This window comes from Brachypodium distachyon, chromosome 2 (assembly GCF_000005505.3).
Source record: "Brachypodium distachyon strain Bd21 chromosome 2, Brachypodium_distachyon_v3.0, whole genome shotgun sequence".
Classification (NCBI taxonomy): domain Eukaryota; kingdom Viridiplantae; phylum Streptophyta; class Magnoliopsida; order Poales; family Poaceae; genus Brachypodium; species Brachypodium distachyon.
In genome coordinates this window covers 17,319,446-17,330,907 of record NC_016132.3, presented here as the reverse complement: position 1 = coordinate 17,330,907, position 11,462 = coordinate 17,319,446, and the positions used below count along the sequence as shown (strand labels likewise).

The 11,462-nt window shown below is 46.2% G+C and overlaps 3 protein-coding genes across 21 annotated transcripts; 1 reads left to right on the top strand and 2 right to left on the bottom strand.

Annotated features, from left to right (window-relative positions):
• Positions 1–1,014: 1,014 nt before the first annotated feature.
• On the bottom strand, positions 1,015–2,208 carry LOC100828385 (non-symbiotic hemoglobin). The gene is made up of 4 exons (XM_003568042.4): positions 1,917–2,208; positions 1,638–1,761; positions 1,431–1,547; positions 1,015–1,325 (listed from the first exon to the last, which is right to left on the bottom strand). Exons 1-4 carry the CDS (start codon positions 2,009–2,011, stop codon positions 1,182–1,184), a joined length of 480 nt encoding a protein of 159 aa, XP_003568090.1. The 5' UTR covers positions 2,012–2,208; the 3' UTR covers positions 1,015–1,181.
• Positions 2,209–4,001: 1,793 nt separating this feature from the next.
• Positions 4,002–10,199, top strand: LOC100828082 (cyclic phosphodiesterase). Of its 19 annotated transcripts, none has more exons than XR_002964109.1 (9): positions 4,003–4,455; positions 4,654–4,708; positions 4,786–5,019; positions 7,345–7,509; positions 7,593–7,897; positions 8,610–8,725; positions 8,847–9,063; positions 9,149–9,207; positions 9,280–10,199. XR_002964109.1 is itself a non-coding variant. In XM_003568041.4 (3 exons), the coding sequence occupies exons 1-3, from the start codon at positions 4,150–4,152 to the stop codon at positions 4,989–4,991; spliced, it is 567 nt and encodes a 188-aa protein (XP_003568089.1). In that variant the 5' UTR covers positions 4,010–4,149; the 3' UTR covers positions 4,992–5,203. The 19 variants fall into 19 exon arrangements, 1 of the variants encoding a protein (XP_003568089.1); XR_002964097.1 differs by having other exon boundaries at positions 7,593–7,642; positions 7,768–7,897; positions 8,847–9,207; positions 9,349–10,114; XR_001406439.2 differs by lacking the exon at positions 8,610–8,725 and having other exon boundaries at positions 8,767–9,063; positions 9,349–9,488; positions 9,581–10,114.
• On the bottom strand, positions 5,364–7,219 carry LOC100827772 (protein RICE FLOWERING LOCUS T 1). Its single transcript, XM_003568040.4, has 4 exons — positions 6,962–7,219; positions 6,689–6,750; positions 6,546–6,586; positions 5,364–5,805 (listed from the first exon to the last, which is right to left on the bottom strand). Exons 1-4 carry the CDS (start codon positions 7,154–7,156, stop codon positions 5,561–5,563), a joined length of 543 nt encoding a protein of 180 aa, XP_003568088.1. The 5' UTR covers positions 7,157–7,219; the 3' UTR covers positions 5,364–5,560.
• Positions 10,200–11,462: the final 1,263 nt, after the last annotated feature.

The window sequence follows — 11,462 nt, the reverse complement described above, 5'->3', positions numbered from 1 at the left end:
CCCTCCAGACCTCTAGCAGCTCGCCGCGACGGAGCTCCGCAGGGAATCCAGCAAGATGGATGCAGATCAGGGGCAGGGGCAGGGGCGTGGAGGGGACGGCTCGTCGGGGAGGGGATGACCACGTCAGAGATAGTGGGCGAAGACGAACCGTCCGGAGGATGAGGCCTCGCCGGAGGACGAACGGAGACAGGGAGAGCAGTGGGGGGGTAGGGGGCGGAGGCAACGGGCATCGCCGGAGACGGTGGTGGCGAATCTTGGAAAGGGAATGGGGTGACATCGACGGGCGGGGACGGGGAAGAGCTCGGGCGCAATGGGCGGCCCTGAGACGGCGGAGTAGGATCTCGCCGGATCCGGGAAGGATGAGGCTCGCTGAAGAGCTCAGGCGACAGCGGGATCGGGGCCTCCCGTGTCTTCTCCAGTTCTCCGCTTCTGTCTGTGCCGGCTTCTTTTTGCTCTACAAAGCGAGCGAAGAGGTAAGTGAACGCACGTGGCTAGGGCTGCGGGAAGTGGGCGAATTCAGCCCAAAACCGAGCGGAAGAGCTCGGAATTGGGCGAGTGCGCTCGTAGGTGCGTGGGACACCGGTTGGAATTCGAAGTAAATTCCAGTCGCCAATTCTGAGACCCCCAAACAGCTGAATCGAACGGTACTCAATACCAATTCTGAATTCGGAGGTTGAATATCTACATCCAAACGGGGTGTGATACTTTCACAGCGGAAGAGAAGAAGAGCGAAGCCCCGGCAGACACGCAAGGATGGATGGCCGGCGACGAAGCATAGGCCGTCACCGTTGGCATAACTGTCCCCACCACTCCAGCACCAGCAGTGGACCCGCTGAAACTACCCGACGAAGCATAGGCCGAATGAAGCAGCCCTGCACCTGTCACGATGGCACGACCGTAGGCCTCGCGTGCCAAAGACCTTTTATCTCTCAGTCTCTCTAAAAGAAAAGTTCCAACGACCTGCGTGACTGCAACACCAACGACAGGTGCGTGACTGCAACACCAGCGCCGTGTCATGTGCCCCAGCATGCTCAGTTTTATTTCTCACGTAATCAACGAAATTAATTCACTCGAGTAACAGCAAATCGAAAGCTCAGCTCCCAGCACTGCAGGCCAGCAATACATTCTGCGGGCGCTTTACAATACGCACAGCACATTAAGAGTTCATCCTTCTTCATCCATCAAGCCTTGGCAGCGAGCTTCATCTCGTCCTTGATGGCGGCGGCGAGCTGGTCGTAGGCCTCCTCCCACGCGCCCTTCATCTCCGGCGTCCACATCCCCGGGACCGCCCCCTCGATCGTCTCCAGCAGCGCCGTCTTCACCACCTGCAACAAGTGCAAACCCCCACATTTTCCCCGACCCCAACGTTAGTCCGTCCGTCTTCTTTTCTTCTTCGTTTTCCTTTTGCAAAGCCAGCGGCGTATATATACCTCGAAGTGCGCGTCGGCGACGCCGGCCTTGACGTGGGTGGCGCCGAGCCGCCGCAGCGAGGCCTCCCGCACCTTCACGTCGCCGGTCTTCCTCAGCTGCGTCGCCGACTCGCAAGCCTGCAAACCGAACGAACGAAATAATTAGAAAATCAGATCACGCCGGCGTGGGCCTTGGGCTTGGGGTGGGCCTGGAATATGGGTTGTTACCATGACAAAGACGGTCACGGCGTGGGCCTTGAGCTTGGGGTGGGTCTCCAGCGGGACGTCGTCGCCGCCGGCCTCGCGCAGGAACGGGAACATGGGCTTCGCCGCCGGTGCGATCTCAAAAATCCTTTCGTACCATGTCACATGAATAAAACGGGATTCAGATTCAGAAATCAGAAGCTTGTGACGCCTAAATTTGTTGGGCGAAAGAAACGAATGACCCGCGAATATGTGCTCGTTGGGCTGTGTGAAAAAACACTGAAGAATGCAAACGAAGGATACCTGAGGAAGAACTTGAGAGCGATGGATTCAGAGTCCGGCTTCATGGCTTTCCATGAGCGAAGGACCAGCTCCTCCTGTGCCTCACTGAACCCCATCAAATCTTCTCTCTGCTGTTCTTAACCCTTATTTTGTTTTCTTGGTGCGTGTGATCGTCTAGGAGTGTGGGTTCTGATGAATTTCTGATCGTTTATATAGGCAGAGCCCGGTGGCTCTCTGGTTTGAGCGAAAACAGAGAGCTCGTGATATTATATTTTTTGTAGCTGGCCCTTGAGTGCGTGAGCGGGGCAGGGACTTCTGGGAAGAAAAACTAAGCTTGTCCATGTCCTGATAATTCCGTGGGCACTTTTGACTGATCGCCCCACGTGTTTGCCTTGCCCGTATCCTAACACATCTCAACAGCTTTTATCTTCATTTCTAGCCGGATTCTAAAGGGGGGCTTGATTACTTGAACAGCGTTTTTATCAGACAGAAGATACTAGAGAGACTGGCAATTTGCACATTGGTTGATTCTTTCTTAGTTAATTGCTCCATCCGGTGGGCGCCCGGGGGTGATCGAGAGTGAGATGAGATGAGTAAGTTCAGAGAGGGATGGTGCTTGAAGAGGCGGCAAAGAAATATCTTCAGGTACAGCGGGGGCAGTGTGGACGGCACGCCGCATGGCATTGCTGTCCGTTTGCCCGGGCGGCCGGACTTGTGTGGTGGGCTGCACGCTTCCCTGTGTCCAGAAGGAACTTTCAGATATGGCACGACCGTTGGTGGACACGGACGGGCGCACGTTAGATTTTTTTTATTGGAGGAAACACGTTAGAATTTAGTAGACGGGGGAAAATTATCTTAACATATGGCTGAATGGCTAACAAGTGCTAAATTATTTCCGTATCTTGAGAGTGCTCGAATTTTCATATAGGATTTTCTTATTATTGTACTCCTCCATCCCATATTAAGTGATTCAAATTTGTCTAAATATGGATGCATCTATGTCTAAAAGGCGTCTAGATACCTATAACAGAAAGTCACTTAATATGAGACGGAAAGAGTACTATATAAAGAGAAATAAGATGAAGATGCTTTAGATGTACATCGAAGAGCCCAATTTGAGTATTTCGGAAAAGAAAACACTTAAATGGGCTTAGACCCTTTCAAATTGTGTCATGTCATGCAAAGTAAACTTATTGTCAGGCGCGTCTGATGCAGCGTGAAGAAGTACCAATCCATTTTGGTACTCAATTTGAGTAGCATCTACGAGCAGGGATAGATGAAAATCTCGTTGCTCACAAGCTTAATGACTGCCCGATAGCTAGACTCGTGTAGTTTGTATTCGTTAACTAACGAATCAGACCAATCAATCATTTTAGCTCCTTATTAATATACTAATGAGCTTTAAGCTCGTTTTTTTTCATACGGAGTATTACTGAGATGCAGCCCATTTCCAGATGACCAGTACAGCGAGCTGGAGCTACAACATGTACAATGTAGTGTGCCAAAGGCGTAGTCGCGTCTCGCGTGCATGGTAGCTGTACTTGCGGTCTTGCGCCATTGTAGGACAATGTGTGACATAGTGACAAATGACAATTGTAGCAATCTGGCATGTGTTATTTAACGAGCGCTCGCGAACGGTCAGGAGCTTAACAAGTTTCAACCGAGTTGGACAAGATTTTCAGCTTATTGTTACTGAGCTTAACGAGCGGAGCAACCAATTAGTCTAACTCTATCCACGAGTACTAATTTAGAGCTAGTACTAACTGATGCTCTAACACGACGGAAGCGACACCTTATTGGGCATCAATGTGGACATTTTAAGATTTATAAACCCATTGCAATGTTGACTTGACCCGGATTCTTTGCAAGTGGTGCATAAGAATGAGTTCTATGTAGGAGCAGCTCTAATGCACATGCTTAGCATTGCAGTCCAGTTAGATTCAGATCTGGATTATTCTAGCATCTAATTGCGTTTACTCTCTTCTAACATTTGTATCCTAGTGTCTTTGGCGCATCTCTCAGTCTACCGGTGGTCCTGAAGACTCCATTTGAAAGCTCCGACCCCAACTGTCAGCGTCTCATCCGCGGAAACGCACCGTACAGATTGCCGCACCCAGGGAAGCATAGGCATAGCAGAGGCGCTCCATTAATCCCCTCCAGTGATCTCCTCAAGCAGGGCAAAGCATATTCCGCTTCCCCCTCCCCCCATTTCCCCAAACGCCGCCTCTGGCTCCGGCCTCGCCGCCCGGCCTTCATGGACCCCGCCGCCGACCAGTCCCCGGAGGAGGTGTACTCCGTCTGGGCCCTCCCGCCGGAGCCCGTCCGCGCCCGCCTCCGCGGCCTCATGGCCGGCCTCCGCGCCGCGCACGGCGGCCCGGCCTTCGAGCCGCACGCCACCGTCGTCGGCGCCGTCCGCATGCGCCGTTCAGCGGCCGTCGAGGCGCTCCGTGCCGCCGCCGCGGCGGCCGTCGTCCGCCCCTACACCGCCCGCGTCACCGGCGTCGCCCGGGGGGACTTCTTCTACCAGTGCGTCTACCTCCTCCTCGAACCCACCCCCGAGGTTTGCCCTTGTTTCCCCCTCTCAGTGGATTCCCATGTGTGATTCGCTCAGCGTTTCGAAGTTCCATCTGTGATTGGCACCCCAGAGAAATGTTTATACAGTATGCTGTAATCCTTTGTTAAAACCAGGCCTTCAGTTTTATTTTGTTAGTTAGTAAGTTATCTGCTCTGATTATGCCAAATTATCTGGGTTTTGCAGGTGAACCAAGCAAGCGATCACTTCTGTGCACACTTTGGGTTTCAGAGATCAACTCGTGAGTGTAGTTCCTGTATTTTGTTTCTGAAATGTAACAAGTTGATGACAGTTGCTTCGTGGTTTACATGCTTGCAGCATATATGCCCCATGTCAGTGTCTTGTACGGAGACCTGACAGACGAGGAGAAGGAATCAGCAAGGAAGAAGGTCGAGGAAATGGACAATGAAATATGTGGACTGCAGTTTGAGATCTCAGAGCTTGCACTTTACAGAACGGACACAGAGGATAAGAGCTTGGAATCCTGGGAATTGGTGGAGGTATGCCACCTTGAGAAGAAGTGATCAGTTTCCTCCCAATGATGCTTCTACTGTGAGTTTGTTACTGCTCCTGGGTCTTGTAAGATTAAGTTTCCACTTTTAAGTGCTTGATTTGCATCTCCTTAGCCCCTGTGCTTTGAATAAGGAATGATGTAAAGAAAATATTTGACCTATCTTGGGTTTTACCTTGTTAATTGTGGGATTGAATACAAATTTGGGCACCTTCGTTTAAAAAATCAGGGGTTTTGCATCGAAAAATCTTTTGAGATTTAGATTTATTTTATTCAAAAGAACCTATTGAAATGGAAACGCGGGTGATTAGTCTTACAATTATAAATGAGTTGAGCTCAATAGTGCAAAAGCCTGAGTTTATTTTGGTTATTGCCTGGAGAATACTTTGCAGGATCATATCATCAAATATATTAATAACTGAGAGACATCCCATCAAGCTCTTCATGGGTATGCCATCATGGTTTAAGATACATATAATATTGCACATATAGATTGTACAGTACATTCCATATAGTGCGCATTTTGTGATGCAACACTAACTACAGTTCGGTTGTCAGCGTGAACTCTGTGCTGTCTAGTCTTTACTCCCCTTGAGAACTTTCTGGCCTAAACCTTCTTCCACCCGATCCACCTTCCCTTTGACAATTGAAATATGTGGCAGCCACAATATTGAGGTGGTGCTGATGTGCAAAGCTCCTGCAGCTGAAGTTGTGTCGCATGTCTGGTGCAAAAACTGTCCCCCTACCTAGTTGCTGGAACAGCACAAATACCATCCTGTGGATACCAGATCTTGGTTCTGGTCTTTCATAAATTTCAAGCTCTTGGCCTGCAAGAGAACCCTAGTGTTATCTCGTTAAGATTTTAAAGAGACATCCCACTCGGTGGAAACATCTTGTAATTTATCTGCAATATAGTTTACTCTTCTCTTGTCTAGGCAAATCTGAATCTTTATATGAGTGTACATGTTTAAGTCACAGGGGTAACTTTTGTTCTGTTGTACATGTTAGCTGTAAACAAAACCTTATATGTCAAATCTCTGTAAGACCAATGTGAGATTGAGTGATTTTAGTTAAGTCGCATGCATCTGTTCTGTACATGTGAAAAAAAAGGTATGCACAGCGAATAGGTAATGGTAATTCTTAAGCATAGCCCTATGTTAAAATCTCTTGTTTTTGTACCATGATCTTATCTAAAGTTTTCCTTGTTTGTTCAATTTCAAAACACATGCATGTCATTTTACACTGTCGATAGTTATTATTTCTTTAGCATTAAGATAACCAATGTTAACGAAAGGATAAATCAGAATCAAGTTGTACTTGATTTGGAAGTTATGTTACATAAATTAGAGGCCTTACTATGAATTTCACATTTTTAGAGTTCCCTTTTGTCTGTAACTAGCATTCACATTTTGGTCCTTGATCATGTGTAGAAATTCATAGCCTCTGTTAATTAGATGGTAGTCAATAGGTTTAAGGGCAAGAACTTAAGATGGCCTAATCTCCACATCCACAAAACTCAGTAAGACCAAAAATCACATGGAACAGATTGTTATGCATGACATCATACCGAAGCTGACACCAGTTGTTCCTGGGATATCTGCCACCATCCTACACAAGTGGAGATATATCATGTCAGGGGCAGTTAAACAAACAGGCCAAGCGTTTGTAGTCATATTTGACGAAAATTATAACATGTTCCGTTTGATTTACCAGTGCAAGTACTCCCTTAGTGATGGGTGGCTTGGGCTTGGGGCATCCGGATCCACCAGTACCTTTTCAAGTCAAAGACAAACAAGTTAACATGTTTGAATTTAATAGGAGTAACTTACAAGACCTTTTTGTTTCTATGGAATTTCTTCACAAAAATACTAATAAACCCTGCACAAAGCGTGTAATACTAGTAGTTGTCAGATAACCGAAAGGTTTGCATATACCGTCCACTAATCCACTTAGAAACACATTTTTAAAAATTGCTCGGCTTACCAGGGTGTAGAGAACTCTCATGTCATTACCACCAATATCAACTCGCGGCTTGCTTACAACTGCAGATGGTCTTAGCTCAGTCCCTGGTAAAAGTAACCTATTATTGTAGGCTATTCTCAGTGGAGTGGTTGGTGTAAATGGATCCAACACATCTTGTATGACATGAGCCACAACTAAGGGATCCACTGCCGACATATGCTGGACTATTAGAGGAGAACAACCAGTTGACACCCTTTTCTGTTATTCTGTTAACCTAGCTCTCTATGGACCTGCAGAAACTGTGTCTAAGCATGAACTACTTATATGGTGTGCGATGAGGGTTGTCCTATTCACCTTTCAAAAGTTTTGATACTAGTACCATGTCATGTGTCACATGAATACAGGTGACGTGCTTGATATTTGTCATTTTGGTCCTGAGCTTTATGGAGTAGTCAGGCACTCACTTCGTAGATATTTCGGCTTGGGTTCATAAGTCATCTGATTACTAGCATTGTTGGGTATACTGGAGCAAGCCTGTGAAGTGTGAACTATGGGCGATTGTTCGCATAGTAAGCTGTTCCTTTGATACAACCTCTTTGTAAATAATTGGTACCACATTCCTGAAACTAACAATGTGGTGATGAACATGTAGATGCCCTTGGCGTGTTTTTGGGTTCTCATTCCAACTGCATGTTTATACTGGTTAGTAATAAGCATTTCCCCCTGTATTTTTGAGGTATATGCTCATATTGTTTGGTGCTGGCATGTAATACACTTACACAAAGCTAACAGATTTCATCCCTTCTGAAAACTCATTTTCCTTATAGCGTAGGGTCATTACGTCATCCAAATTCAGGGATTGTGGAAACGGGCTAGTAAGAATAGGGAAACATATATTTGGAGCCTACTTACTTGCACTAAGTCCAGGATCCTGGCCGCATTAACATCGTTTACAAGGTAAATTGCTCTTCCGGGACCTGCCAAGCAGTAGATGGTAATCTTTGTTGGAACAGGGCCATCACTCTTCTGTTTTCGCCATAGAAGTGGGCTGACTGCATGTTCCTGAAGCCATTGTTTTGTGCTCTCTAAGTTTTAACAAATCTGTAAGGTAGTTTTTTTCTACAGTAAAAAAAAAGAAACCGTTGGAGGGCTCCGACAGTATAGATTATATTAATAAAAGGATAATTGTACAACAGCGAGGCCTGCTAAGAAATGTTGCAAAACCAACGACTCAAGGGACAGAGCCCGGAGCCACCAGCCAGTACATGAGAGCTAATCTAGTTTTTCTAGAGTAGCTTTATCTTGTTTGTTTCTTCACCGTATTGCTGTTATTAATTATTACTAGCTTTCTATATAAAAAAATCAGTTGTAACCAATCGGCTATCCATACTTAAGGATGCAAATTTGTACCGTTTGGGCCAACCCAACAACTCATCCAGTTATTTTGCTATGTGCACAAATTAAACTATCAATTAAGTGTAAATGTGTCGTTAATCAAATAAAATGGGCCGTGGGTTGGCTCACTTTCATCCCTAGGACCATACATAAAATGTCTATAGTGGATATTATTGATATGGCATATGGAAAAGTTTTCTAGCTGTGCATTCAAAAGTTGACTGCTACTTTTCTTCACTTGATGATAAGGATTCTATTTACTTCCCTGTGACAGCAAAGTAGAATCCACTTTCACATGGGGTAAAATATGAATATATACCTTTGAAGGCTTTTACTTCAGGCTGTCCTCAGTGTCACATAGAGATGACACCAAACAAAAACATCACATAGGTGATCTCTTTAACTGCCATCTCATGCTATCTCTTTCAAAGCTTTGAAGCGCGTCAAGAGATGATCTCTTCACTAAACGAAGGCTATATTCTCTCTCTTGATCCTTGGTCTTCCATGTCAGCGAAAAGTCTACATGGTAGGAGGATCGGAAGGCTGGCATGAAATAATTGTAATTGTACAGGCCCTTGTGGCTTGTAGTGGCTATGTACTGGGCAAAATATCTGATTTGATAATGAGATGCTCTGAACAAGGAAGGGCTGTGCTCCTTACATATCCTCGGTGACTCAAATAGGAAAGGAGAAGCATCTCTTTTGCCAAGATAACAATGTTCCCAGAAGGTATAAGATTAAATATGAGAACCAATTGAATATTCCATGTTCTCTTTTGTATCTTTATTGAGAGGACAATATGCCGGCCTTCAAGGAGTCGTCTGGATGCTTGGTGGGGAACGGTGCTACTATCTCCCTCTGGAATGATTCTTGGTATGGTGTTAATCTTAGCACTCGTTTTCCTCGATTGTATTCTTTTGCACTTGATAAGAGCCTGTCCCTCAGGACTTTTACTGCTGCCCCTGATCAAGATCTTTGGCTAAGTATTTGGGGAAATGGTTCTTTTCTGACCAGGCACTTCTATGCTAGCTGTTTCCCTCCCTATCGTCGTAGCTTCGTCCTTTCTGCCATCTGGAACGCAACTGTCCCTAAGATCAAGGGCTTCAGCTGGCTGCTGCTTCTTGACCGGCTCAACACCAGAGACCTCATGGATCGTAAGCACTGTAATAAGGGTCTCTGTCATGCATCATTTGCAATCTTGGATCAAGGAATCTCGGAATCACCTGTTCTTTCAATGCCTCTTCAGTCAGGATTGTTGGGCCTCCTTGGGTGGAAATTCTTTGGCCCAATGGTTCCGTATGGCCAATCTTCCCTTGCAAACCCCTGCGCTTCAGAAATCTTCTTCACGGCTTGTTGATATCTGGAAGCAGCGCAATGCTTTGATTTTCAACCAAATTCCGGCCTCCCGCGCTTCCTGGCTTTTAAACTTCAAAGAGGATCTTCTGTCCCAAAGTATTCGGTTGATGGCGCGAAAGCAGCCCTTCTCCAGTGGCTTGTTTCAGTCTCCTTTGTGCCTTAAACTGGGAGTATTATCTCGTACATTTCGCTAGCCCAACTATGACTGTATACTTGTTTGGGAATAAAGAAACTGAGGAGCAATAGTTTTACTTATGTAATTTTTAAATTTCCCTTATTTATATCATTGTGTGTGACCACTGACTAGCAGGCAGCTGGGTCTAAGTTTATTCTAGGGTGAGTTTATATTGTCTCATTTGAAAATATACTTGATTAAATGTATGTATCATTGTGGTGTGACATGGATCAACCATTCACTCCGGCACTTGGTTCACAGGGAGGCTGCTCGGTGCTCCCTCTTCTGTATGAGATTCTGTATAAATCTTGCATAACTGCGATGGTGGATGCTACAATATACTTAGATCTCTACATGGTCAGTAGAGACATTGTGAAACTACAATCCACATCCAACATGAGGTGCGGACGCAACTAGTTGCGAAATTCTGCATCCCGTATTTGTTGTATAACTTAAGTACCTACTCCCTCCGTTCCTAAATACTCACTAAAACCACGATAAGTATTTAGGAACGGAAGGAGTACATCACATCGTCTTTTTCTCATGATTGATGTGTGAATTCCAAGCCTTCAGATTGAAGGTGAATCTTTCATGAACTGCACAATGTGCTCTTAAGTGAAACTGTGAATCTTGTTCTGTGAAACTGTGAAGGTGATTTCTTGTGCCGGACTGGCAGGATGGTGGAGACTGGAGACTGCTGCTGCATTATTATTGTTCTCCCCTGCATACGTGCCTCGCACTCGCACGGCTTATGCGGCCCTGCTTGCGCTTCGAATAAAGGGCTCCTCCGTCCGTCCTTTTGCGTCACCGAGTAAGTCGCCGTCCCCTGATTCTTTCTCTGGATAGGACTGTTTAAGCAGAGCTGCAGCCACTCGCTGGCTGGTCGGCAGAGAAAGGCCGTTGTCGATGGCGACTGGAGAGTTTACCTTGTTTTTTTTTAGAACAACAACTTGAGACTTTGCATGTATGGTCCAACCTGGCCCGGCCGCGGAAGCTGCTCGTCTTCTGGGCCACTTTGTCGCAGTATCATTTTGGGCCGAGCTAGGCCTTTGAGGGTGTTTGGATGGTGGCCTGAGAGCACCGTGCCTGGACGGGGAAGCTCCTGAGAGGGACTTGAATGCTATTTGCTTGGTGCCCTGAGAAACAAAACGCTAGCGTGGCCTGGCCTGGCCCTCCCCTCGCTGCAATTAGCCTGCCAGGCACCAGTCAGGCCTCCTATTTTGAGCGCCTGGGCATGCCATAGCAGCTGCCTGACACTAATTGCAGCCATGTAGTAGCATTTTTTTAAATAAAAACAATGATCAAATGAGCAACCATGTACTACTTTATAGCTTGATATTTTACCAGGTCAGTCACCAACCAAACAACTCTAGCCTAATCTAGCCTCACCAGGCAAGAAACATCAACATCTCAAGTTCCACTCGGACTCAACTTTTTCTTAGGCATGATGCTCAGGCCTCCCAACCAAACATGCCCAAAATCTGTAATTCTCAAGGAGAAAACACGCATTGCATCAGCCCAGATCAATCTGGCACGCGCGCACACAGACACCTGGTGGCACTAGTATTTCTATAAAAAAACTGTGGCACTAGTACAG

Coding starts and splice junctions, on each gene's coding strand:
- LOC100828385 (XM_003568042.4), bottom strand. CDS start 2,011: ATGGGGTTCAGTGAGGCACAGGAGGAGCTGGTCCTTCGCTCATGGAAA. Junction 1,548..1,637: donor CCGTGACCGTCTTTGTCATG/GTAACAACCCAT, acceptor TTCGGTTTGCAG/GCTTGCGAGTCGGCGACGCA. Junction 1,326..1,430: donor TCGCCGACGCGCACTTCGAG/GTATATATACGC, acceptor CACTTGTTGCAG/GTGGTGAAGACGGCGCTGCT.
- LOC100828082 (XM_003568041.4), top strand. CDS start 4,150: ATGGACCCCGCCGCCGACCAGTCCCCGGAGGAGGTGTACTCCGTCTGG. Junction 4,456..4,653: donor TCCTCGAACCCACCCCCGAG/GTTTGCCCTTGT, acceptor TGGGTTTTGCAG/GTGAACCAAGCAAGCGATCA. Junction 4,709..4,785: donor TGGGTTTCAGAGATCAACTC/GTGAGTGTAGTT, acceptor ACATGCTTGCAG/CATATATGCCCCATGTCAGT.
- LOC100827772 (XM_003568040.4), bottom strand. CDS start 7,156: ATGTCGGCAGTGGATCCCTTAGTTGTGGCTCATGTCATACAAGATGTG. Junction 6,587..6,688: donor CTAAGGGAGTACTTGCACTG/GTAAATCAAACG, acceptor CCACTTGTGTAG/GATGGTGGCAGATATCCCAG. Junction 5,806..6,545: donor AACAACTGGTGTCAGCTTCG/GTATGATGTCAT, acceptor GTTCTCTTGCAG/GCCAAGAGCTTGAAATTTAT.